Source organism: Centroberyx gerrardi, chromosome 20, assembly GCF_048128805.1.
Source record: "Centroberyx gerrardi isolate f3 chromosome 20, fCenGer3.hap1.cur.20231027, whole genome shotgun sequence".
NCBI classification, from domain to species: Eukaryota; Metazoa; Chordata; class Actinopteri; order Beryciformes; family Berycidae; genus Centroberyx; species Centroberyx gerrardi.
The window spans coordinates 4,295,364-4,323,200 of record NC_136016.1 but is presented as its reverse complement, the minus strand read 5'-3'; the positions used below and the strand labels follow the sequence as shown (position 1 = coordinate 4,323,200).

The 27,837-nt window shown below is 42.4% G+C and overlaps 2 protein-coding genes across 3 annotated transcripts; both read right to left on the bottom strand.

Annotated features, from left to right (window-relative positions):
- Window positions 1-3,408: 3,408 nt before the first annotated feature.
- mbtd1 (mbt domain containing 1) lies at window positions 3,409-14,770 on the bottom strand. The gene is made up of 17 exons (XM_071922913.2): window positions 14,642-14,770; window positions 13,567-13,771; window positions 13,272-13,405; window positions 13,020-13,134; window positions 12,825-12,907; window positions 12,565-12,682; window positions 12,257-12,391; window positions 12,038-12,126; window positions 11,232-11,466; window positions 10,195-10,250; window positions 9,533-9,637; window positions 9,229-9,376; window positions 8,942-9,024; window positions 8,205-8,439; window positions 6,866-6,937; window positions 6,179-6,331; window positions 3,409-5,288 (listed from the first exon to the last, which is right to left on the bottom strand). Exons 1-17 carry the CDS (start codon window positions 14,660-14,662, stop codon window positions 5,170-5,172), a joined length of 2,106 nt encoding a protein of 701 aa, XP_071779014.1. The 5' UTR covers window positions 14,663-14,770; the 3' UTR covers window positions 3,409-5,169.
- A 487-nt stretch (window positions 14,771-15,257) lies between these two features.
- On the bottom strand, window positions 15,258-27,094 carry tdrkh (tudor and KH domain containing). 2 transcript variants are annotated; one of them, XM_071922921.2, is made up of 14 exons: window positions 27,050-27,094; window positions 24,447-24,607; window positions 24,197-24,288; window positions 23,181-23,382; window positions 22,373-22,512; window positions 21,905-22,274; window positions 21,376-21,542; window positions 20,308-20,483; window positions 19,957-20,021; window positions 19,110-19,261; window positions 18,858-18,968; window positions 18,246-18,300; window positions 15,984-16,061; window positions 15,258-15,895 (listed from the first exon to the last, which is right to left on the bottom strand). In XM_071922921.2, the coding sequence occupies exons 2-13, from the start codon at window positions 24,574-24,576 to the stop codon at window positions 16,006-16,008; spliced, it is 1,716 nt and encodes a 571-aa protein (XP_071779022.1). In that variant the 5' UTR covers window positions 24,577-24,607; window positions 27,050-27,094; the 3' UTR covers window positions 15,258-15,895; window positions 15,984-16,005. The 2 variants fall into 2 exon arrangements, with proteins under 2 accessions (XP_071779022.1, XP_078147026.1); XM_078290900.1 differs by lacking the exon at window positions 27,050-27,094 and having other exon boundaries at window positions 24,197-24,291; window positions 24,447-24,849.
- Between the last annotated feature and the right edge of the window lie 743 nt (window positions 27,095-27,837).

The window sequence follows — 27,837 nt, the reverse complement described above, 5'->3', positions numbered from 1 at the left end:
CTTCTGGGTTTGTTTTTTCTTGCAAGATGCCCATAGTACACAATGACACTTCACTAATGTACTTGAGTGCAATAGTGTGTTGCCCTGCTGACAAACGGAATAGAGTGGGGTTTGTTTTAATGATGCATTAACTCGTGATGGTTAACATGAACCTGGATACATCCGGCTCTTCATGGCTATTCATGGCCATTAGGAAGGATTAGTTAGGCATCCTCTAATCTGAGATTGAGATTAGAAGAGTAGTTTGGCTCTCAGCTCCAATGGTTTGTGCTGCCATGGACAGCAGGAGGCCAGCAGATAAGAGGGTTCAGTTTCTCTGCCATGCAGGATGGATAAGAGCAAAGTCACCTGTGGCCAAAGGACACACTGCCCTCTGAAAGATTAAACTGCTGAAACCTTGCAAACGTTCATTGGAGCGAAACGACACCACAAGGTTCCAAGTCATAAGCATTTTTATTCAGTGTAAAAGTTGGATCTTACAAAAAAATCACCAGATAACCTTTCACAGCCATGCGGAAACAGTTTGCAATGCTTGTAAACAAAGAAGCAATCCATTACAACCAATATTATGATCCAAATATTTTGGCTTTATTTACAAATTCAAAGTCTATCAAAGCTTGATCACAGCACAAATTTACCATAAGAAAGGAAACATGTATAGACACTATCAAAAAGATGTACAAACTTTAAACTGCAATCTAATATGTACCTCTAGGGTCAGTGTTAATAATTTCAATAGATTTATAACTATTAACATATACTTTTTTTTTTGTTGTATTTGTATCCAAAATAAATTTCGCACCATAACTTAACCCTCTCAACTCACAATTAGTTTCAGACAATAATCCCAATACAATAACTCATTTTTATCAAATATATAGCACCACAATATAATGGTTGAATATAATTGGGGGGAGGGGGCTATCACATACAAAAGACCCGTGTTAGTATCCAAGGAGAAACAAATAGCCGACTCCAGTCTGCTCCTCATCACCGCCCAGATCTAGAAGGACACTGCATCCACAATCTCATCCTTTCTGAATCGGAGCGGAGGAAAAACAAACTCAGAGCCGGACCGAAGAACAACCAATGACTGTCACAACGAAAACAAGCTCAGCACAACATCGGCACGACGCTTTTCTGCTCTACATGCATTCAGTTGATCAGTGCACCCGGTCCCAAATCAACTCACCAAGTCCCCGACTAGAGACACAGGTCCCTAGCCGAGGCCCCTAGCTCCTCTTAGATTTGGGCCTCGAGGTGAAAAAGGGAGGTTTCATATCTACAACTTACAAGGAAAAGTGAGTTGTTGTTTTTTTCTCACATAAACAGAAGATCCAAACAGTGTTGATTGTGCATTTGATTATTTTGGGTTAATCTGGAAGAGGGTAGCAGCAAAGTTAGTCCATAGAACAGTCTTACTTTTTTTTTTTTTTTTTTTTGTACTAAGGTATTATGCAGTTTGGTCAGTGAGTTAAGATTGTGACCGTGACCATTACTTAATGCTTCACCCTGCCCTCCCACATCAGAGGGGGAACAAGACAAATACACCCGAACCTGAAACCTTTCTGCTTCATTTGATTGTGAGACACTGTATTTTATTGCTCATTTGGTCTTAGAACCATAGCCTTTTCTTTTTTTTTTAAGCTACGTTTTATATCCAATCTAATCGGTAGACAAATTAAAATGGAAACTGGTAGAAAATATATTAATCTCACATCCCGTTGGTAAAGAACAGTAGGAAAACAGGCTACAAAAAAAGCAGATCGAACGAAACGACTTCCACTGAACAGAACCATGAACGACCGTTAATGTGTCGTCACTCAACAACAGAACACGCAACACTTTGAAGAGAAGAAGAAGAAGCGACAAAATGTGGACAAAACACATCGAATGGTGAGATAAGACCTTTTTTTTTTGTGTTGAATGGATGCACATGGTAAAGACGCCTTCCTTGAGCTGTTCAAACCCAATGCAATTTGATTTAGACTAGTGACTAACGCACTATGCAACCTTTGCGACTAAGAAAAAAAAAATAAGCAAACGCTTCCTGAGATTTGATTTGTGAACCTTACTGGTATAAAGAGAAATTCGGGGTCTTTTACCATCACTGAGCGGTTTAAATCTGTTCTGCATTACAATATAGCGTTAGGCCATACAGTGCTGCTCTGAGTTTCCTGTATGTGAACCCTCGCTCACCAAAATCACAGTTATACAATACCATTTTTTGTTAAATTATTTCATATGTAAATTATATTAATGTAGTGATCTTGATATTTAAGGGTGCTAGAAGATTATTTTTTTTAACATAGCAAAATAATACGGGAACTATTATTGCATATCGTTCAAATTAGAGGACTACCTCATGTGCTGTGATAAAAATTCTTCCATGTTTGGTGTCTAGTCTTTCAAGTGGATCATTTTAGGTCATTGTTTGCATTTGCATATGCTAACACACTGCCATAGCCTATTTCACACTCTTATATTTGCTAAACTTGGCTAGCATCAGGAGGTAGTAGATAAATAGCTGCAAAAATCTAGCTCTAAGAAGAATGAAAGGATAAGGATTCTTGGTTATTTCCACGCCCGGGCATGGAGTCGAGAGGAATTCTGACTAATCCGGATCCGTTGCTCCATACCGTCATAGTCATAATGATTATATATAGAATCTGCTATGTATTTATGCCACTGTCAGATCCCGCCGTCCTGTGTGAACGCTGCCTTCGGAGACGAATGGGAAAGCAGTGCATTTTGTCGGTTTCGTCATCGACAACGAACCTGTTATTCTGTGGCTCAGCTGAATAATGGACTAGCTTGCATACATATGGCTCTGACATGAGAACAACCCAAGCGATGAAAAACAAACAAAAAAAAAAGAAAAAAAACACATTGCATATCGTCTTAATGTGATGTTCGACACGTTCCTTTCAGCATTTGGAGATGGAAAGTCTTATTTTCCACCACGGAAAAAACGCGACGCGACGCTACAAATGCTGAACGAGGAAGAGTTCCAGCTTCCACTTTGGACCCTTCATCCTCCTCTGGGGGGGGGGGGGGGGGGGATGAGTACAGTAGACAGTCCAAAACCCAACAGACACACCCACACCTGCGGCTTCCACAGGCAAATCTGATTCACTTCTGTAGTGCAACCCGAGAGTGTTTAGGTGATGTATCCACAGCACTTCCATCCTGTGCGGTAGGGTTAGACCGATACACATTTTGCTAATTCATTTCCTTGTTCAAAGATGTTTTCTTGTAAATTAATTCTTCATGTAAAAGGCAGTAATGCTGTTTCAGAGGCTTTTCCACCCTGACAAGAGTACAATTCTGGTGGAAACGCTGAATACTTCTGGCATGAAGATGGAAAAAAATGTAAAGATACTGAATATCGGCTTCAATATATCGGTATCAGTCGAACCCTACGCAGGAAAATATGCAGGTTTGGACAATGGGAATAAAACAAAAAAAAGCATGTCAGAGTGTGCCCTATCATACCAGTAAGGTTTCTCATTTATATAACATACCCTGCTGCTCAGTTATCGTCTCGCCTTGCAAATGTGTTACTCATTATTTCTTCGAAAATGAGGTGATTTTTGTTTTTTTTTAAAGTAGCTTTGCATCTCCACAGCTTCACTATCTTTGTTCCGACATTACAGAACGAAGATATCACTTAAATCATGTCGTAAATAGTGATACTGGCACATAAGACTTCACCGCTGCTGCTTTGAGTTCCTTCAATGCCTTGCAATGGGTGGCGGTGTAGTGGGATATCTGGTCACTGCGATAGGTCCCTAGAACTCCACATTAAGATATCACACCAGCCTAACACTGTTACATATGACACACTCTTCATTAAGCTTATCCTAGGTGAGTCAGTCCATAGTTTACCAGATGGAACTGAAAGGAAAAGTGACAGTTACAGTTTTAGGCGTGATTCAGCTCAAAATGTGGATATTAAAACAATTGTAACACAGACCAGATATTCTCCACAACACCCACTTTCCTTTGCTTGAATGATATTGTTACATTTTTAATTTAAATCATATATATCGGTTCTGTAATGCGAATCAGAAAAGTGCAGCTGTGGAAAAGACGGCAGCTAATATTGGAAGAAACAGAATCATCATCAAAAAGAAAAGAAAGTTAGGAATATCAATAATGCTGAGCAGCACTGTACTATTCAAAGCTCACTCTCTTCAAATCACAAACCTTAATATTTATATACTGTAGTTCTATATGAATAGGTCTCATCATACTATATGAATATAATCACTCTTATGCAACGACGCACATTAAGTTTCCCATCCAGCCACCAAAAATGTATACGCAAAAATAAGTAAATCATCGTTTAAGACAAAAACAACTCCAAAACTGAACATTACAAAATAAAAAAGGGAAAAAAAAAAAAAACTTCAAGTACTATAAACAAAGTAAAAGTCCACCTGGCGAAATTGTTCTGAAAGAAAATCAAAATCAAAATATACACAATTCTTTCTCTCTCTCTGCCAGCCTCTCTTCTCTCCCGAGGCCCGATGGAAATTCTGCCTTCAGTGGCTGACTCTCATAACCTGAAATCGACGACGACGACAAAAAAAAAACAAAAAAAAACAAAAAAAACCTAAAGACCTGGCTCAATAAAAAGTTGCTCACAGTTTCTACAGGTCTCTGTGCGTGGCCCAGAGTGTTGGCAGAGGCAGGATGGACTGACGTCATCTTGCAGGACTCCCTCCTCCCCGGGAGAGAGAGAGAGGAGGTTTTCGCGGATCCGCCCCAGAGCTGAAAGTGTCTCTCGTCCGGGCGGATCGTTCAGACGGGAGAGGAGAGAGAGAGGATTTTGGAAATACGAAAAAAGAGAATGCCCGGACATCAGCGACCCGCCCCCGGGTGCTTTCGAACCCCTCAGTCGTGACAGGTTTTGTGAGTGACTGAGTTTGTGCACGCACGGCTACGAAGTTTGAAAAAAAAAAATTTGTCTCTCCGGGATTTTCTCAGGAGCGTCAGACGACCGCGCCTCCTCCCGCTCGCCATCGCTGATCGGATGGGAGGGGCCGTGGCGTTGGTCTGCGAGTGCGTTTCCAGGCGGGTCGTCTTGATCCTCGCGGCCTTTCCAGAGGTGTGTGTGTGTGTCCCGTCCCCGGCGTGCGTCCCGCTCCGTCCGACCTCGTCCCCTCAGGGCTCCTGTTTGATGTAGTAGCTGCCCGAGCCGTTGCTCTCCTGGTCGGAGATGCCCTGCGAGAAGGTGAACTCGTCCACCTCGGCCGTCTCCTCCTTCAGGCGCAGCAGGGACTCTGCCGACGGGGACGGAGACAGATAAGAGAGAGACAGAGGGCAGACAAAGATGAGCGACTTCATCATGCAGTTGGAATACGAGGGAACAGCCCCGGCATTCTTGTTTCCAGGCGTTAAGGCTACTTCCACATGCATAACAAGCATCAAGTTACCTACTTGTTGATTTAAAGATATTTTCAAATGGAAAAAAAACACATGCCATATGACTATCCCAAAGGAGGGCAGTAATAATATGACAAAACAGTGGCGCTAATAATGACAAAATCACAATTCTTTTAGTGCAGTAGCAATGGGACGATATATATAAATTCAATATATCGCGATACAAAAATGTGACGATACGTATCGCGATATTAGCTCCATGTTATTCTGCTGTAGTAATCACAAATGAGACGCTTGCTCATCACAATTTCACAAGCTCTCCATCCAAATTATATTATTGTCACTTTGTAATGACATTTTTAAATTGTTTACATTCTAGCAAGCCAATGCCATTGCTAGAAGGATTTGTGTCTCAGAAATAAGCATAATTCTGCACAGTCAGACTTTGTTGTCACTGAACTTTAATTTATTCGTAGCGTGGTTGTTATCGAATCATGAACCTCATATCGTGTATTGAATCGTATCGTGAGATAAGCAGATCGTCCCATCCCTACAGTGCAGTGCAACTCTAAACCTACATTTACACGGGCAAACACTTTGGTAGGAACAACAATGAAAATGACAGAAGAATATGAATCAGAATGCACATGTACAGTTGGACATGCAGCATCAGCAGCAGCATCCAGCCAGCTCCACTGTGAGGCCCTACTGGGATCCAGACGCTGCTCCCGTCAGCGCCCTGGGAGCCTCCGAGGTGCTCGGTTTATCGTTAAGTGTGCCGTTTTACCTGGTTTGTGGGTTTGGTGGAGGTGGGTGCGGGGCCGGGGCCGAGCGGGCCCCTGGGCAGGGTAAGGGGGCGGGCTCTGCTCTTCGTCCCCCGAGAAGCTCCTCCTCCTGCCTGCCTGACTGAAGGGCCGTCGACCAACCGGAATCTTCCTCTCTAAACACCAAGCCAGACTCGGGGTGAGCTACCAGGGGCTTATTACATACAGGGGTTCATTTCTGACTTTTTCTCAGTGTTTACATTGTAGATTAGGCAGAAAAGTTAAAAAGGTTAGAGCTTAAGGAGAAATTTTTAATGGATCTGTTATTACTTGCTGATATGCCCATCTGAATAAGCCCCTGGTAAGCCGTACTCAAACTGCCAGACCCAAGTAAGCAGATGCATTGTTAGCGAACAAGAGCAAAGCTACAGCAACTGTATCAAACTGCTTCAAAGATGCTCGACAGAGAGTGCGCCTGTTGCTTTCAAATACCCATCTGAAGCACATCCCAACATCCTGCAAATGTGACACAATCTGTCCAATGAAAATATTCTGCACACACCAAAACAGATAATGTTGACCAATCAGAGAGCAGCCATGTTGCCGCCACAAGGGTAACCAGTGGACAGTAAGAGGATAGGGAAAGGAGAAGGTGAAGGAAGGGATGGATAGGAGAGAGACAGACCGACACTGCAGGAGAGAGTACTCACTTTTCTTTTGGCCTTTGTACTGCTGGGCCTTTTTCTTCTGCTTGGGCACAGATGGTGGCATCTCTCTGTTACCTGAAATAAAAGCATACGCCGTTTTAGACTGGAAAACAAAATATGGGAAGTTTATGGACAAATATAGCAAATGGGGTGTATAAAGTATAACACAACTGGCAATTACAACGTATAAAGAACCTATTAGGTGGAAACGCATAAATGAAAGAAATGAAAAATTATGAGTTACAGTATTATGATGGCGTGGAAAATAACAGCCGTCGAACATATGGAAACAAAGAAAAATGAACGAAAATATTTACAATATGAAAATATATATTAAAAAAATGAAATATGTGTAATATAAAATAAGTGAGAAACAACAAGATACAAGCAATACATACAGATGAGAGAGAATATGGGAATATTAAGAGAACCAATTTAATATGTGAATGTACAGCTTATATACAGGATGATGAAAATGTGCGTCATATTCACATTAACATGTTTACAGCAGGCATACATTAAGTGTCTATGCATTGTAAAAAACTACTGTCATATACACTCACCGAGCACTTTATTAGGAACACCTGTACACCTGCTTATTCATGCAATTTGCCAATCATGTGGCAGCAGTGCAATGCATAAGATCATGCAGATACAGGTCAGCAGCTTCAGTTCATGTTCACATCAAACATCAGAATGGGGAAAAAATGTGATCTCAGTGACTTTGACCGTGGCATGGTTGTTGGTGCCAGACGGGCTGGTTTGAGTGTTTCTGAAACTGCTGATCTCCTGGGATTTTCACACACACACACACACACACACACACACACACACACACACACAACAGTCTCTAGAGTTTACACAGAATGGTGTGAAAAACAAAAAACATCCAGTGAGCGGCAGTTCTGCGGGCGGAAACGCCTTGTTGATGAGAGAGGTCAGAGGAGAACGGCCAGACTGGTTGGAGCTGACAGAAAGGCAACAGTAACTCAGATAACCTCTTTACAACTGTGGTGAGCAGAAAAGCATCTCAGAATGCAACACGTCCAACCTTGAGGCGGATGGCACTTTGGTAGCCGGTTGACACTGAGCTGAAAGCTGATCCCTACCTAGTATTAGTATGGTGTTCCTAATAAAGTGCTCGGTCAGTGTATATTCAGTTTACAGATGTAGATACTATTAGGTAAAGGCACTTTATCGTTTAAGAAGTGACATCTAATATTTTGTTCATTACAAATGGATATGGAAGATATGAAGTTTAGCTATATCTGTGTGTGTATGTGTGTGTGTGTGTGTGTGTGTGTGTGTGTGTGTGTGCGCGCGCGCGCGCGTGCACTCTCACTCTGTGCGGCGGGGGGTTGCAGCTGGTAGCCGGTCAGCTGACACCAGCCCACGGGGTAGAGGTCGGGCGACTCGCAGTCCACCCACTGGTCGTACTCGTCCTCCCAGCCGTCAAAGTGGATCCTCAGCAGCCGGTGGACGATCCTCGTCACCGTGGCGACGCACACCAGCCGCGGCTCCATCAGGTCCACGGCCTCCAGCTTCATGCCCTGTCGGAAGCCGTGGTTGGGAACGTCCTGGCGGGACGCAGAGGCCACGGAGAGAGGGGGGAAAACAGAGAAGGGAGCATTTTACACATTTAGATACGGGAACATCGCAACCATACAAAGGCCAGTCTGTTAGAAGTCATTTTAGAACAGCTTGACAGACCCTGTCGCCCTATATTCAGACAGTGTGAAAAAAATAAATAAATTAGAGGCAGCGCAAACACACGTCAATGGAATGAGGCAAACAGAAGGACACAAATTCGCTCTAAATGGCAGAGAAATTCACCTGAGACAATAAAATAAAAGCCAATCAGCTTCAAATAGGACTCTATTTTACAACTTCGAACATTTTTCGGCCATTCAGAACTGAGTACTGGAACCATTTGTTTTTATAATTTCAGGTAAATCCAAAAAATATTTGACATCATCATAGAAGAATTGGAGGCAAGATACTAAAACTGGCGTCAAGAGCAGAGGATATTTGAGAAAAACAAAAAAACACATGGTGGAGAAAGCATTTAATAAGGCCTACCTTGTTAAAGAGCTTGACAGGAGCAGCTATTGAACCCATTTCTCTGAGGTAGTCAAACCATTTAAATGGCAGTTTAGTGTACCCTGGGGAACAGAGTCAGTGGTGAGACCGGGACATTGGAAAGCCACAGGCAAGAGGAGACTAACCCGTCTCTAAGCTTTGGAGAGATACAGCATGTAACAAAGTACAGAGGCTCTGCGCTACTGGAAATGTGAGCGAGTGACAATTTCGATTTCTAAGAAAAAGGTGAACTAAAGGCTGATTTGCAGGTCAGGGTGTGAGCGTACCTCTAGGGGGCGTGAGCTCGATGCTGTTGATTTCACAGAAGCCGACGGGGAAGATGGAGGGGGAGGTGGCGTGGTAGCAGAACCAGTCTGACCCGTCCACCGCCTCCGAGCCGTCGATCCCGATCATGAGGTACCCGTCTGCCAGCACCTGCGGAGCGGACAGCGAACGGCTGAAATTAGTCTGGAGGAGCAGGCGACTGAAGAAAACAGCTTAAAAAATGGGGCTAAAACAACAACAACCCCTCCTTTCTGTCATGAAACTTGCTTTTTTTGACACTAATGCAGACACTTGAAGTCGACTCACCTTTCTTACAGTGGCTACACATATAGCTGAGAGGTTGAGGGGGTCGATGGCCTCTAGCTTCATCCCGTCCTTGAACCAATCCCCACTCTGGTCCACATCTCTCACCTGACACACACATACAATAGAAATAAGCTGATAGATATAACCTGATATAACCGTTCCAGTAACATCAAACTAGGGCCGGGCAATAACTCAATATTATTGTTTATCGTCCGCCTTTCAATAGAATCGTGGTGAATTAATTATATCGATTTATCATGATACACAATTCTTTTGTCTAAACTGATGATAAAAAGCAAATACAAATTAAAATCTCTAACAAAATCAGATTGGAAACAAATTAGGGAATATTATTTGAAAATCAGTTCAATCGTATTTTATATTATCCTGCAGTTCAATGCGATGAACATCAGTTTGATTATGTAAAATGTATTAATTTGACATTGGGCTAGGCTTCATTTTTCCAGCGACCCCCTGAAATCCCCTCAAGGATCCCACTGTGAACACCAATCATACACTATAAATAGATCCATGAGCTCTATGATTAGCCTCATACTTAAGAAAATGCAAAATCATCATCAAATCATGAACAACAAAACTGTATGATCCTTCATGTGCCATTTTGAAAAGTTAAAAGAGAAAATCTGTATATTTTATCTCACCTTCTGGAACAGCTGTGGAGCGGCATCAGCTTGACCCTCGATTTTCTTTGTGATATCTGAAAAATAGGAAATTGGCAGATCAGAATTACTTCATCATGCCTGTGGCGGAGGTGCTTCAGCAATACAACCTAAAAAAAAAAGCGCTCCACAAGCATTCAATGACTTAAAATGACGTAAAAGACTATAAGGTTAAAAGTACAGACAGTGGCAGCTGAGGATTGGTTGGGCTTCAAGGAACATCAACTGCCTCTGAGAAAAGAAATACATCAATTGTCTCTCTAAAAGTACGAAGTCACGCTCATTAACAAATAGTTAATGAAATGATGCAAATCACATCCAGATGTCTTTTCTGTCGTGATTATTTAGTTAATTTTGACTTCTTGTTTTTTTAACCGTTCATCTGGGATCTTTAAAAATCCCCTCAAATTAAAGTGACCGTCTTGAAAGCAAACCTCATACTCACTGTAACATTTGACATTCAAAAATGACAGATTGCAATGTTTCAAAAAATGTGATGCCATCCAAATACTTTTGCAGTTCATGCGATGTAATTATAGGCCTATGGGATTTTTGGTAACACTACCTGAAGGGTATTGTGATAGATTATAGCACATTTATAAAACCCAACTGAAGCAAAGATAAACTTTACTTACAATATAATCATCAGACATAATCACGTACCACTTGATTATGTCATGTATCACAAATGTATTCATTTTGTATGTGTGTTTTCTTGGTATTTTATGCGTGTTATTGCAATATCTTGTGTGATGTACATACTAAAATAAAAAATAAATACATTAGTACAAAAATAAATACATAAATAAATCAAACATCCAAAAATTACATTCAACTTCATATTATGTCATTAACTATACAGTTTCCCCATACTTTATCCAACCCCATGAATGTTTTGCACAGTGTTTACTATCACGCTCTGATTCTAAATATTATCCTACACCCATAATGTGCTTGAAATTTGTTTATGATGCCTTATGAGCACCAGTTCAAGTAAAGTGCTACCAGATTTTTTTTACCGGATCGTTTGAAGCGGTGTCCGATGCTGCGCGACCAGCCGATGTTGTGGATGAGGGGGCTGAACATGTGGCACCAGAAGTCGTCGGAGCCGTCCTGGCTCTCCTCGTACACCAGCCGGAGGCGCCCGCCGATCACCTGCTCCACCAGGGCCACCCGCGTCCGGCACAGGTGGTTCTTGTCCACCACCTCCACCCGCATCAGCTTCTTAAAGGGAAACTGCATGTTCTCGTGTACCTGAGGGGGAGGGGAGACGATGCATGGATTTAACGAACTGGGGCAAAATGTGAGCCACAATCCAGAGAATACGACAACCAAAATATTCTTGCCCTCTTTAAAAATAAAAAATAAAAAGTATCAGAAACATTAATGCAACAACTCAAGTTAGACTGATATATTGAGAAAATCAGACCTAGTCCAATCAATATGATGGATATGATGCAGTTTGATTGATTACATATTTATTGTAGAATTGATCAATACTCTACTAGTTGTCTATGGGAAGCCCTTAACCTGAATTGATTCTAATGAGCCATTTTGATAGTATGGAATAATAGATTTATTTTTGTTATTGTCATCATCATCATCATCATCATCATCATCATGGGTTTCAATGGGCTTTCCATCCTAACAAAAATGTTGTGTGATGTTTGATGCTTTGAAGAAGGTCTTTGACCTAAATGTTGCTATATTAAATTGTGATATCAGCACAAAATAACGGTGGAGCTACTGGCTGCTCCAATTCAGCATCGGCCTTCAAAAAGCTGCATCAGTGAAACTGTAAATTCTAGGTGTTTGTGTGTCTCACCTTGGCAGCAAAGTCAGGTGGCAGTGTTTTAGCTCCAGTGAGACGCTTCACGAGAAAGGCTTTCCAGTTAGAGTACTTATGCTGTATGGCTGTAGGGGAGATGACAAAAATAACAGCAACAATTAGCACCAACCTTCCGAGAACGCAAAAAAATTTAATGGATCGTTTATTGTTAAAGACCAAGGCTGTGAACCATATACAGATTGGGATAAGACTGACTTTTTGGAGGTACGAGGGGCTTGCCGCTGGAAGCGCACCACCCCACCGGGTGGACCTCTGGGACACACAGATTACGCCAGAAGTCCTTGCTGGTGTCGTTGTCGAAGCCCTCATACCGCAGGAGAGCCTTGAACCCTGGAGAACAGCATGCAACACAGTCGAAAGCTACTCAAACAACCATGGAAAATGGACAAAATGGGCCCAGGAATGCAGACTACATCGCTAATAGCTGCTTTTTAACAATGTTATAGTGTTATTGGGTGGATTTTTCCTTTAACCAATAGTTCCAATTGTAGAAGTAGTCTTACCTGCTAGTTTGATGATTCCTGCAATCCAGTAGACCTTAGTGGACAGGTTGGTGTCAGAGTTGAGGACTTCAATCCTCACTCCTTCTTCTATGTCTCCCCAGCATGTACCCATGGGAGCCTGGAGCACAGAGGTGTCGGGTCAAAGTTCAAGGGTCAAGGGTAAGCACTGAAGTTATTCAGCCAACAAACCAACCAAATCAATCAATAGTCACTATTTAACCCAATCAAGCAGCTCTGGTCGGACTCCTGTTTTTACTTACATGCTTGAAACAGCTGACTGGAGCTCCGGACGTGTTATTGCTACAGATGTATCGGCCCCAGTCAAAGCTTTCGACAGGGACCACTAAGAGAAATAAGAAACAGTGTGAACTTACAGCATAACAACAACGTTACAACACAGCAGCACTGTTACCCCAAACACCATTAAACACCATTGTGGTTCTTTGATGACCTACCAGCTTTTGATTTGGCCTGGTTCTGTTGACTTGCTTGGTACTGGGCGTAAGCTGCCAACTTTGCCATGAGAGGCTGTTTCTGTAAGACTTTTGCCTTTTTTGTCGGTGGTTTGCCCTTACAAAAGGAAAGCATACATCGTTATTTGTGTGTAACATAGGTCTAAACTCGAGTCACCTTGTTCCATTAGGCCTATTACGCACATCCACTCCTATGCCTCCCTCGCTCCAAAATACTTGAAAATTTCAATTTACCTGGAGTCTTGCCAAGATGCTAGCCTTTTTGGAATTTGACGAATAACTCCGGGAACAGGACACACTGCAGAAGCGCTTGGTTTTGGAGTAAAAAGCGTCTCGTACTCCGACCATCCCACACATCTCGCAGGTGGCTGTGAAACAGAGACCACAAGACACATCAGAGAATCTTCTAAAATCCATCAGGCTAGTACATGCTGGTGAATCCATCTAGGATTCATTCACAGTATTACATTCTATAATATCCATACCACAGTGTACTGAATCACAGAGACAGATGTTTCCATGTACTGACCCATTCCAGCCTTGCCGTCGGGGTAGGTATAGACCTGTCCATTGTTCTTGATGATGGGCAGGCTGGCGGGGATGGAGGGCACCACCTCATCCTCACTGTCCTCGGAGCTGGAGCTGCTGGTGGACTCCTCGCTGCAGCTGTCGTAGCCATCAAACATCCCGAACGAGTCTCTCCGCTTACGTTCTGAACGTGGGGTGCGTTCAGCCTTCACAAAAATAGAGACAGGCGTCATGTGTGAATGAATGGAGTACATTTCTTTCTTTTTTTTTTTTTTTTTTTTTTTACTTTTGCACTCAAGCAACTTTTTCCAACCGGAGAGCTTAGCGGTCTCTTTGAAAATGTCATGCATAACATTTGGCAAGTTGGCTGTGGCTGCCAAATAGATTTCTGAGTAACTTAGAAAGGTAATCCAAAAAGCAAAGTCTGCGGCGGATAAATAATGCAAATAATGCATAATAAGAAGCTGAGAATGAAATGTGCAACGCCCATTTGGTCTATAGGACCCGGAACACTGTTACAATCGTTACTGTTGTCATTAATTTAGCCTACTTCCTCATCTGAGCATCACAGGTGCCTGCTTTGCTATGTTAAAGGGAACCTCCTCACTGGCTATTTTAACGTTTATTATTCTGCCACCAATAAACTGAAATCTAAGCTGAAGCAATGTATCATCTACTAATGAGATGCGAAACGTACCATGCACAAGATAGAAAAGCTAGCTAGTTAAATGGAAGATAGGGGCGGCCTTATCTGAATTAGCTCCCAGTGCTAGCTAACGTTAGCATAGCTAGCTAGCGGAAACCTGTTTTTCCAGTTTATATTCAGAATAACAAAGGATACGTTTTCAGTTAGGTAGCAAGCTAGCACATACACATATACGGAAAATATATGCGTGGCGTTATTTTATTTCAGCCCTTGAGAGTTTTTAGTGAGCTTTTCAGTTTTTAGCTAACGTTACCTGGCTGAGCCACTGGCTAGCTACTATAAACAGATAACAACAAAGGAGGAGCGCTAGCCTAAGCAAATCCTCCGTAATCGGAGCCTTACGGCCCTAAAATCTGCAAAATTAACTCACCAAATCCCTTGTGTCCTCCATCAGCCCTTCATATAGATGACGTTCTAGGGAACTGGGCTGCCTAATACGAATAAAACCCCTAATTTGGGGATGTATTTGGCTTTGAAATGCCAATGTCTAAAAATGAATACTACCAAGCAGGATATCAACAAATTACTCTGGTGATTCTGCGCATGTGCGAGCGTAACCTACTTTCATGCGATTGGTCAGTGTGGAATGGAGGTCATCGACTGATGCAGAAAACAACAACACTGGACTCTGCAATGGAAATGAATGAATGATTTCTATAATATAATATAATATAATACAATATAATAACAAGCAACTTTCCTGTATCATTCCAACAAACAATTTATGCTTTATATTCATATAACTTGCATCTATTTGCTACTGCTTACTAACATGTATACTATGCATTTATGTGATTAAGATCTATGCCATTATAAAAAGTTGGATAATCTTTCTTACATAAATAAAAAGGTTTTACCCTCCACTAAGTCCCTGCATGCAATGATTTTAAATGAAAACATTGCTCTTCATTATCCATACTTTATTTAGAAATATACAATTATGGTGTCATATGCAGTGTTTGAAAGTGGAAGACACGCCACAAAGCTGAAGACATAAAATAAAGCCTTTATTAAAGTGCAATCTATTATACCTCTGCAGACAAACCAACAATTTCTTCTGTCAGTTAGCTAATGATATGTAACATTTTCCTATTGAACAAAATATGAGGACCACATTCAAGGATATATTTTCATTTCCACAACATAGGTAACTTCTGAAGCCCAATATGTAGGCCTTTAAATCTTAATGTACATACAAATTGGAAAAAAAAAGTAAAAAGCAAACAGAAACCGAACATCAGTAGCCACAGACCACCCGCCCTCTGGTTCCAGTGACTTATATCACAGTGCTTTAAACATCAATAATAATACTGGCATTCCATTTTTTGTTCCACTGTTCACTGTTCTTCTCAGTAACTGAACACATAGCATAGTAACAACACATAAAAGCAAAGCAGCGGTAGGCAGAACAGAACAGCGTGAAAGGCAAAAACAAAAAGCTGAAGAATGTATCCCGTATTGGAGTAGCAACAGCAAAACGAATATGGCTGGAAGAACTGTCTGTCGCACACTTGTCAAGTAAGTAAGGCTTCTTGATGAGGAGTCGTGTGGTTGGGTTTGGGCCAGCTAAGGAAATGTTCACTTCATCCGATTTGAATTGATGCTGAGGAGTTGATGGTCAGTGCTGGAAGATGAGAGCTGGGGGTCATTATACCATTCATTTTGTACAGATTGGTAATATCATTTATCAAAAAAACAAAACAACTTAATACCTTGATATTTACGTCTTTGGTCTCAGAACAGCTCATCCTCTAGAACGTCATCAACGCTTCCTGAGATTGAGGCGACTTCTGAAGTATAAAGAGAAGACACTCCAGTTAATGGACATTCAGCAGTTAACCTACCAGCAATCTGAACAGCTTGAGTCAAGTATCCACTTTCATTTTCATCCACCGCAGTGCAGAAGCCTTGTAGCAACTGATAATGTAATAATTGCCAGATAAGGTATGTAATATCCCATTATTATAAAACATGTTTCCAACCACACATTGTAACTGGAAGACAGGTGTTCCATGAGTGCTTATAACCGCAATATACAAACTTGTACTATATAACTCCTATGGTACCCCTCCGCCTTGTTTACATTTCATTTATTCACTTAGTATCAAGCAAGCAAGGATGTTTATTGCTTAGCAACGGGGAACTAATTTCTTTGTTGAAGGCCCAAACAAAAATTATTAAATTAAAACCCAAAGCTTCTATCTTTGTTGTAACTGCTGTATAAAAGCAATTACATACTGGAGATTGTGCTATATCATGAAGTCACAATCGCTGGTTAATGCAATAATGTGATGTTATTACATTATCCAGGAATTCATTACAGGTTTTATTACATTTTCAACCCATTTAAGAGAGACATTTTATTACATTTTGACAAATTCTAACATTATCCAGCAGTTATTTGATTATAAGTTGCTACAAGCCTCCAGTGTTTGAGTGCCTGCACTACCCGTGGGAAATTAGAAGTACTGGAATGAATGCATTGGTTAGTCATGGTACACCAATACTGTAATATTCCTGGATCATGGGTGTGAAAAGGGTGTAAGAGATATCAGTGCTTCCTTATGTGCTCTCTTGTAGAAATGACCCCCGTTGTGTGAAAATAGGAGTTCTCTTTCAATATTCACCATCATAATCTGTTGGATATGAGCGAGTGTCAGAGTTGAAAACGGTTTCCTTTCTCGTTTCCTTCGAGTCTTTAAGGGTGTCGGTTGCACATTTCTGCTGCACTTCTCCGTTTGATTCTTGGCTGCGCGTCGCGGCCAGACGCTCTGGTGAACGGTCCATTCGCCGTCTCAGCATCTCCTGCTGAATTGAGTAAGACTGAGGCTCTTTGTCTTCCGGTTTCATCTTGACGCCGTTGCCTCCTGTGTCGGAACAGACCGGCCTCCTCGGCTGTGGCTTCCTAGCATCTTCTATCTCTTCTTCGCCCGATGTATTTCCCAGATCCTCGGTTTTCTCGTCTGTTCCAGCTCCGTTTTGGTTGCCATTTGCCCCGTCTTCCACCGCGCTCAGTTCTACTGCAAGTGCGTGCGGTGGCGGCGGCCCTTTTTTCCTTTTCGGTTGTTCCCGCTTCCTTCCGTCGGGCTGAACGCAGTCTCTAGCAGGCTCAGTGAACCCCATGTAAATAACGTCACTGCTACTGCTAGTATTCCCACTAAGGAAGCTGCTGTCACTCACCGTAACCACGCTGCCATCTATAAAGTTACTGCCACATCGACTGTCCTCTTCATCTTCGTCCTGCTGATCCTCGTCGCTCTGGCACGAGTCCTCGCCTGTGTGGGAGCAGGCGGATGTGGAGGATATGCTGATGACTCCTCCGCTGCGGTTCTCCAGCAGGCTCTCCTCTTCCTCCATGCTTGCGGTCCAATAGGAGTCAGAGCTCTCCGTGGTTCCTCCTTCTGCGGACGACCCGGCTGCTTCGCCCTCTATGTCTCCGTCGTAGCTGCTTCCTTCCAGGTTGTCGCCGATCGCCACGGAGCCGAAATCTCCTGTCGACGCCCCGAGGCACGAGGAGTGCGTCGAACAGGACGAAGTGGAGGATTCGGAAAGGGGAAGCTGCGTGTCTGTGAGGTGCAGCGGCGAGACGGAGACGTCGTCGCCGTAGGGGCCGGCGTTGCGGTTTATTGCGGACGACTCGGCGATGTGAATGGGTTCGGCCGGGGTGGAGTGGGCGAAGCCACGGCCGAATCCGGACGAGAGGCTGTCGTCTGCGTCGGCCCTTTGGAGCTCCAGGGATCTCAGTAAATGTGGCGACGATGTGGATGATGGCGAGGACGACGGCGAGGACGACGCCCGCGCCGACACCCGCGCCGACACCCACTCTCCGTTTTGCTGCAAATTGCCTTTAATCAATCCCAATCCCCCAAAAAATAACAGTAATACAGAGTAGAGATTAGTAGAGATTTTGATTTTGCTGGAGTCGCACACTAAACAACTTCCCCTTTACAGATCATTCATTGTGTTGAACTTACCTGATAAGCTGATGCAGGAGAGACTCAGCTCTGACGAGGCTCCGATCACGTCATCCTGCAGGAGGACAAGAAATAAGGACGTCTGAATGTGTTTGAGGATTGAGAGGATATTTCCACGAGGGGTGCAGTCTAGGACTAGACTGATATATGGGGCCAATATTGGCCTTTTATTAAAATTCAGATATCAGCCAGTCAGTGTTGTCCACCTCTGATATGATGGATATGATGCAGTTTGATTGATTACATATTTATTGCAGAATTGGCAACACTGGTTGGATTCCACACAAGCATGCATGAATATGTTTTATTATTATTATTATTATCATTATTATTATTATTATTATTATCATCCTGAGTTTCAATAGACTTTTAGTGTCCCATGATGATTTAAATGCTGTTTCAGAAGCCTTTCCACCCTGTCAAGAATAAATTCTGGCAGAAACACTGAATATTTGTAATTTTTTTGGCATGAAAATTGTCAAATTTAAAGATAGAAAATGTAGCTTCAATCCAAAACATTGGTATCTTCCTTCAGAACACATCAGTTGAACCCTAGTTGTCACTGTCAGAGCTGATAAGGCTAATAACACTTTCGGTTGTTCAGTCACTCACCAGCATCCTCTGCAGACAGCCGAGGTTGTCTCCGTCGCCCCTCCCATTCACCACATCCTGACAGCCGACAGCATGGCCCAGCCGGATGAGCTCCTCACCCAGATCCACTGCCTGCAGTACATAATATGTGCAACCAGGAAAACAGCACACAGAGGGAGAGAGTAAATAAATCAAAGCAATGATACATGAAATATGTAGCCAGCAGCCACAGTTAAACAGTCATGATGAAGTGGGCGGAGACTCCTGGCTGACCTTGCCCTCATTGTTGTCGTAGAGCTTGACGCTGGGCCAGGAGGAGATCTCGGAGTGAGAGTAGCTGCACAGCTTGGCCAGCAGGGGTCTCCACTCAGCACAATATGTCAGCCTGTCAAAATCATCCAGGGCCGCCTCGGTCCACACCTCTCCTGAACAACAGAGTGGGACAGTCAGATTAGGATGCACATAGCATGTTTAATAGTCTAATTCAAAATCAGAGAGAAAACTGGACAATTTAGTGCAATATTCTAAACCCTCACATTGCTGCCACTTAGATAATTGACTTGAAGATTGAAATATCGGTCTTGGACACTAAACTGGAGTAAGGACCCTTTTCACAGCAGCCATTTTGATGTGTCATAGCAGGGTAAACACAGGTGTGACTAATAACATTAATGATGGTTCCAATCCACTTAGGTGTTCCAGTGCCAGGTCCCTGGTATTGTGCATGCTAGCTCATTGGAATGGCTGTGGCACGCCTAAATGTAATAGAACCATCATTAATGTTATTTGTTACACCTGTGTTTACCCTGCTATGCCACATCCAGATGGCTGTTGTGAAAAGGGATGTTGGGCCCCACTGACCAATAAGAAGCAAGTCCAGACATCACTTTGCTGTACCCTATGCCAATAAACCTATGCTATGCTGTTGAAATTAAAAATACCCCAGTTTATTAGACCCATATTTCAACTTTCTCACATTATTTCTTTGAGTAATGCACTCAATTTTCCATTTTTCTATTTTGAATTAGAATATTAAAGCGATAAGTGTTGCACAGACCATAGCACATATCTTATTCTTAGTTATATGCCTGTGCGATAAAGTTGAAAACATCAGTTTTACCTGCTGGTCTCACTCCTGCTAAGCTGCATTCAATGGCTTGGAATGGTAAACTGAGGAAGTCGCTCCTGAAATGCAAATGCAGCAAAAGCTACCGTAAACAACTACGCTGTGCCATTTATTAGTACCACATACAAAATGCAAAATAATACTGAATACAAAAAAATGCAGAGATCACTTGTCAATCCAGTACTGTCACGTCTTTTTCCTTGGATTTTCTGTTGATGCAGTGTGAGTTTCTGTAGGTGGCGCTCTTTTCTTTATCTGTTCAGCCATGGTGGCTATCACTGCTCATGCTAACTACCCAGTTATGACCGTGACATTTCCTTCACCTTATAAGCCCTGATCCCTCACCTCATACTGCGGAGGCTGTCTCTGGGCAGCTCCCCGTTGTCCCCAAAGTCCACGTAGTAAAGGTCCACCAGTCCGGAGCCCAGCACTCCCAGCACCCTGGCCCGGTTCCATGTGCCGTGGTCTCGGTACGGAGCGGCCACTATGTCCCCCACCACAATGGTCTCCACCCTCTGCTCCTGCAGGACAGACAACCAGAAAGCCACTTTGTGGATTAGATTTGTCATTTCTTAAATTTATAGTATGAGAGGGACAATGGCAAGTAGTGGACGCAGTCCAATAGGATCTTGTGGCAGGTCTCAGCCTCTTGTGCAGTGTTGAAAGTGTTGATGTTCTTCTCTTCCTTTTACTGGATGAAAATCAAAGTAGTGGGAATACTTCCAACGAGAGAAAGTCAACTGTTGTATAATTTGTCATCTACTTGGGGGAGGATATTTATAGTTTTTGGATGATTCCACTTGAATACAATATTTAGGAAGTGGTAATAACAAAAGTAACAACTTATTTTCTTGATGGGTATCTGTAATTTTATTAGTGAGATTTAAACTAGAGTTTTACCAATATGTATTTTTGAAGGCCGATGCCGATATTTTTAGACTGAAGTCGCCGTTAGCCAATATTTTGTGCCGATATTCAATATCTTTAAATTTTATCTTTAAAGTTTTCATGCACAAAAAATTTCAAGTATATATATATATATATATATATATATATATATATATATATATATATATATATATATACACCCCAGAATGTAGACCATCATGGAACACTAAAACTTTCCACCACACCTGCTCAGTGGTAGGGGAATTAATTTACAAAGACATTATTGAACAATTCAATGAAATAGACCTGATATATGAGCAAACGATATATCAGTCTAACTCTAATTGAAATCCTAATTGAAACAGTAATTTGCTACATTACTCGTTACTAGGAAAAGTAATGATACTACGGTAATGCATTACTCCATTAAGCGTTACCACCCATCACTGCTCATGTATATATTCCCTTTGTTTTATGCGTTTCCCCTACAACTGAAAGAACATAAATTGTAGGATTTCTCCTTACAGTCGGGGTGCTACTGTTGTAGAAGCGGCTCATCTCCTCAGTCAGCTTGTCCAGCTGGAGCGAGCGAACGCCCAGGATCTGGATCCAGAAGTGGTTCGGGTTCTCCGAGGCGGAAACATAAACCTCTAGGTGCTCGTCGGGCTGGAAGCTCAGGTCCGGGCTGGGAACTGGGACACCATACGGAGAAAATAAAATATGATCTCCCAGAGGAAATATTAGCTGTGGTAGATTTGATTAGATGAGTTGTCGAAACAACAAAGAATGAGATATAAAGAATAACACAATAGATTACTGAAGGCAATACAACAAGTAATTACATTCACCGAATGTATCAAAAGAAAAATAAGAATACAGCAAATAAATATAGAAATAAAGATACAGCATCTTCACTGACAGGTTCCAGATTGAGGCAGATGTGCATCACCAGAAGGAACAAATATACAGAAATATGTAAATATGCATTGTAGCTATTGTGCACAATGAATATTAAATATGAGTAAATATTGAAAAGGAGAGGATGCAAACTCACTTTCAAACTTGGACACTTCAGAGAGCGAGTCTGGGGAGATGATTTCCTCCTCCTCCTCCTCCTCCGCCTCATCCTCATCCTCCTCCTCTTCCTCTTCCTTGTTCCCTGGGTCGGTGGCTTTGAGCTCCTGTGCCTCGTCGCACATCTTTTCTGGTTCTCCTGTGGTCCCGTTGGCCTGGACGAGCCCCTTCTCCTCTGCCTTGAGAGAATAGGGGCCGTTGTTGTTCAAGCCCGCTGTTGGCTCCGTCTCCATGATGTCCGGCCTCTGACCCTCCGGGTCTTGGGGCCGTCGTTTCTGGCGCAGAGCCGAGGACTGGGAGATTTTCTTCCTCACCGCCATGTCATCTCTGACTTTCTCCAGAATCATCTCCTGGGAATAGAAAATGGGAAAAGGAAATTCATTCATTCTCAATTACATGTCAATAGTTAAGTGGAATTAAGTGTCCAAAATGGCTGAGTCCCACTCACTTTGGCCTGTCTGACCTCCTGCCGGGTCCCTGTGATCGTTACTTTGCCCTTGGCCTCCAGGCCCTGCGTCCTCTCCTTGGGACACACTACTCTGGCCCCGGTGGTCCTGGTGATCAGCTTCAGAGACTCTCCCCCTCGGCCTGCAGCACACACACACACACACAGGGATGGACACTAAGGTTAGATAAACAGATTGGCCTTTTATTACCAGATATGGCCCGGTCAGTGTGGTCCACCTCTGATATGATGCAGTTTGATTAGTTACATATTTATTGTAGAATTGATCAATACTACACTGGTTGTCTATGGGAAGACATAACCCTAACCTTAACCCTCTGACCTGATTCTAAGACATTTTGATCAGATTCCACACAAGTATGCAAGAATATTAATATTTTCCTGGCTTTCAATGAAGAGTTTTAGTGTTCCATGATGGTCTCAATGTAGTTTTAGAGGATTTTCCATCCTGACAAGAATAGAATTCTGGAGGAAACACTGAATACATAATACAGATATAGAATATCACAAAATGGCTGCTATCGGCAGCTTCAATCCATTAAATATTGGCATCAGCCTTAAAAAAAACAACATATTAATTAAACCTAAAGACACACCAAGTCTAGCAGATAGGTAAGCAAATGGTATCACAGGAGTTCACCAAGGAGAAAATCTAATAAGAGTTTTATTTGCAGCAGGCTGTACAGCATTAGCTCAATGCCAGTGCTGAAAACAAAAAGCCCTGAGAAAAATTGCCAGAAGAAATCTTAATCCAATCATCCTTAACAAACATGTTTTTGTTGTACGCTACCTATGATCCGGCCGTAGGCGGTTTGAGGAACCTCCAAGACCTCGGTGGCCGGCTCACAGTCGGTGGCCAGGTTCTCCAGGACGCAGCGGGCCAGCAGGACCTGCTCTGGAGAGCCGTGCAGCAGAAAACACACAGCGCTCTGGCACCCGGGCTCCCCGGACTCCGGCAGCACCCTGACATGAGCTCCAGACTTCTGGTTCACCTGGAAATAGAGGAGGAGAGAGGGAGAGACAGCAGGAGAGCAGAGAGTTAGGCTGGGGACACACGACATGACTCAGGATGAAAAGATTGGACATCACACACTTGGCAGCCAGTTAGTGTGTGTGTTCCCCAAAACTAACTGCAAAACACACACCAGCACTTGCGAAAGCAAATTCTCACACTGCTGCAATGCTGAAACAGAACTAGCATGGAGGTGGAGCAATTTTCTTCCAACACTTGCTGTATTTTTTTCCTTTCTCTGGAGCTCAACTCTCATTGGCTGTTGCCAGATTTGAGTCCTAAAAATCGAACATGTCTGCAACAGGTGCGCTAGCGCTTTCTAGATGCAGCCTTAGAAGTAGCAATAAACAATTTAACAGAAGATGCACAAATAAAGCGAAACTAAAGCAAATTTTTAAATATAAATAAATGTGGGACCATAGACACAGTATAGACCCCCATGGTGATTAGATTAGATGAAACTTTGATGATCCCCATCGGGAAATTGGGTCTTTGCAGCAGCAGAGAACAGGATATAGCTAAGAATAAGACAATAGAGAGAATAAGACAGTAGTACTAGTGCAGAAAAAAAGTAATCACACCAACAGAATGAATAGAAAAATAACAACAAATAAAGATACAGTGTCTTCATTGACAGATTTAGAGGTTTTTAGTTGAAGCGGATGTGTGGGCAAATGTGCATCGCTACCTATTATGGGAGAACAAATATACAGAATGGACTTCATTTTCAAATCTCAACCACTTCCACTACTTTGAGCTGATGCACAGTAGTCATCTGGTATTACACTACTCACCATATCCAAAAACGTGGCCTGGTATCTGGATATGTTCCTATACACTTCTAGGGGAAGTGTCATCCTGGACTCCTCAATGTTGGGCAGCTGAGCTGCTAACGGCAGAACAGACCATGTCATTCACAGCCAAGTTAATCAGGGAATAAATTACACTAAATCTTCAATGTGTCATATATCCACATATTTTGCTTGTGTACAAATGGATTTTACATTTGCCTTTTGCATTTTAACCCTCAAGTCATAGACTCACAGTGGTTGGTGCTGCTTATATGGCGGTAGACAATGTAGCCCACTGTGGCCCCGACCGAGAGCCCTGCAGCCAGGGCCACCATCTTGCCTGAGCTCAGGGTGCTCTTGTGACCCTCCTTCACTGCGTCCATGACACGCCGAGCACCCAGCGGGAGACTCCACCTAAACAGAGACAGGGAACAAGTCTCTTTCCACTGGCAGCAAAATGTCCTGAAACTACACGTGATTTGTCATACTGCGCATTTTCACGCTGGCAGCCTGCTGTCCCATTCAGCAATGTCTTCACATGAAGTCAGGCCTCTATTAATGCTTGAAAATAATTTAAAAAAAACTTACAAAAAATACACATATGCACGTAAAAATGATCTTCGCTGCAATCAGAATGTATGAGTTACTGTCATGTACAATCCTCAGTGTATTGTTCGCTTGCTGGACAGCTTCACAGTCATGCAGCACAAAAATGAAAGCATGAGCCAGCCTGAATTCAATACAGTCGATCAGGGGTTCTCAAATATTTTCATATTATAGATCTCCAAATAGGCATACATAAGATTTTGTCCCATTGACCCATATGGGAAGATTTTGTTACAATTTAGTATTGAATTGTACATCTGTCTACATTGTACACTGTATAGGGGAGATAATAGTGGTGAATGAAACTTATGATTACAATAGTCATTCTTATACATTCTCTAATTGGGATGATAGTAAATGAAATTATAGTGAAACTATAAAGGACCCCTGAAGGTCCCCAGACCCCACTTTGAGAACCACTGCAGTAGATTCTTATGATGTAGCCTTTCACTACTCCAGACTACATCACTTGCCAAAATGTTGATTATTAGCACGCAAAAAAAAAAAAAACGTGCACAAGCACAGTCACACATACACAATAGTCCCCTAAATGATTAGACATTTAGTGCACGCACACACACACGTGGCACTGTGGTTCTTTCTGAAGCACTAAGCCAAACCGCCGTGGCCCCAGTCCTGAGCGGGACTGCAGGACCTAATGCTCTGGAAGCTGCTGCATACAATAAATACCAGAGTTGGGCGACCTCCAGCCATTCCATTACGAGGGTAAAAACAAAATACAAGAGCACAGAATACTTCCACCCAATTCTTTATGAGGCTTTTACCATCATACTGCGATTACTACGACTCACGCCATGACACACAATGCACTGGAGGTAAGCCAACAGCGAAGTGTATTCTGCCCACGCAGCACCGAGGAGCAAACGGTGACACAACACCACCATGCAGAGTGCGTTGTCTCACTGGGAGAAGAAGGCTCTGGGGCTGTAGTTGAGAAACACGTGGGACTTTGAGACGCCCACGTCCATCTTGGAAGAATCGTGACAATAAGACACAAATCTTCTCTGATCTCGGCTCTGATTTTTAAAAGAAATCCAAGATCAAGACTACTGACAGACAGGTGAAAGGGGGGAAAAGTTTCAGCATTCAAAACACGGCCTTGCAGAATAGCCTGTATCAGTCACTCACTACATGATCTAGTAACATGTCAGTCATATTGTACTTTGATGTCTTCAAGAAACCTGTTGTGGAGAGAGCATGCCATCATAACTCATCTTAAACCTATGTATGGCTGTGGTAGGAACATGCAAACCCATATAGGCTAGGCCTGGCCATATTATTATATTAAGTGCAAAACCATGAGAGGATTACAGCTGATGGAGATGATAGCTTCACATTATTACACAGAATTTCCTAAAGTTTTGTTAAAATCGATACATTTACGCGTAGCTCGTGTCTGCATACTGAATGTTGGCTGCAGTCCCGTCCAGTTGCGTTTTCTCTTCTAAAGGGGAACTTCACACCGAACTCCATTCAAAAAACGGCTAATTTAATGTGGCATTACTTCCTGAAAAAATTACACACATCGAAAAACACGACATGAGACCTGCAGCAAATTGTTAAGGACTTCGGGTAAATTCGGCATATAATTGATCCACCAATCAGCACTTTACATCGATACAATCTCACGTTTTATAATTGGTTCATGCTGCTCGCTACCGCCCACAGTGGGAATAACAGGCAAACACGCCAGTCAGAACACGTTTCAGTAAGAACGCATGCCTGGTGTGTTGCATGTATGCCGAATTGACAAGTGGCTCCTATCGATCCGTAAAATGTCTTGAGTGACATTCTACCAAGTATGTGCATTTCCCGATAAGCAATTGAGTTTGGCGTTGTCTCCATACCAAAGAAAACGGCACCACGTACCGGCCGGGACTACTGGATAGTTAACCTTGGCCGGGGTTTAACGTTAACCCCCAAGGCGTGTCACGTGGACTAATTATTTTGTCAACACACAGCTGTGTGCCACCAAAACTATCATGTCCAAATGGCCAGCATATATTTTCTGTTTAAGAGCGGTCAAAACGATCGCCAACACACTTTCTCCTGTCTGCTAACCCTGCTAACGTTAGCTGGGTCCTGGTTGACATGAGCAAATACTAAGAAGAGCTAACATCATTAAGGTGCATAGAAACCATGACAATTAATACGGTCTTTGAATATCATCAAAGTCTAATTCATGAGCTGAACAGCAAAGAGTAGAATTAAAAACAATATGACACTTACAGATAGACCTTCTCTCTCTTTCGACCGCTGCCTGCAAGAGCTGCGTCAAGTTTGCCAAAGAAAGCCAGAATATTACCAGAGGTTAGGTGGTTTTGCCTTTAAAATAAAAGCCTAGAATTTGTCACTCTTGTGGATAAAAGAATAATGAAGTTTAGATGTGTACATAACAGAAGAATACATTTATAAAAACAACAATGTATTGCCATTTTCAACAGATTCCTCCGTAAATATATTCTGTTTGCACTTTGGTACTTTGTAGAACTCAAAAACGTTGCAATATGTTCGTCAGTAAGGGTTTTATTTTGAAAGTTCAACCAGAAGTGCTAATTTTAGCTAGCTTGACACTGGTCTACAAATCACGCGTGGGGCGTGAAGTATCCGCTGTGATTGGTTGGGGTCTACACTCGCCCGTTTCTTATCCAATCGTGTTTAAGCTGAAAGGACCGCTGCGGAAGAGAAACGGTACCTCAATCAGTGCTGATAGAAGAGAGGCCAAAGCCCGTGTTTGTATTTGTTATGCATTTTTTTATACATTTGTTTTATTCTTGTTCCTATACTTCTCTCATTCTCATGTATTGTATATATTTCGATTTTTTATTTATTAATTTTCATACTGTATATATATGTCATATTTTTGGTATATTTTCACTGTACATATTTGATTTTTTCTTTGCCTCAGTATGTTCTACTTTCCTCATACATGCAGCAATTCATATATTTTTCACACATTTCTTCTAAATAGGTCCTAGTGTTGTAATTGTCATTTGCATCACACTTACATACCTCCC

Bases quoted from the DNA above. Each gene is read 5' to 3' on its own strand.
- mbtd1 (XM_071922913.2), bottom strand. From the start codon at position 14,662: ATGGAGGACACAAGGGATTTG. The intron at 12,908-13,019 runs GTAGGTCATCAA...TATTTCTCTTAG, and splicing joins CCAGGCCAAATCAAAAGCTG to TGGTCCCTGTCGAAAGCTTT. The intron at 11,467-12,037 runs GTGAGACACACA...CCTCCCCCTCAG, and splicing joins CACCTGACTTTGCTGCCAAG to GTACACGAGAACATGCAGTT.
- tdrkh (XM_078290900.1), bottom strand. From the start codon at position 24,576: ATGGACGCAGTGAAGGAGGGTCACAAGAGCACCCTGAGCTCAGGCAAG. The intron at 24,292-24,446 runs GTGAGTCTATGA...TTCTGCCGTTAG, and splicing joins TATAAGCAGCACCAACCACT to CAGCTCAGCTGCCCAACATT. The intron at 18,969-19,109 runs GTCAGCCAGGAG...TATGTACTGCAG, and splicing joins ACGACAACAATGAGGGCAAG to GCAGTGGATCTGGGTGAGGA.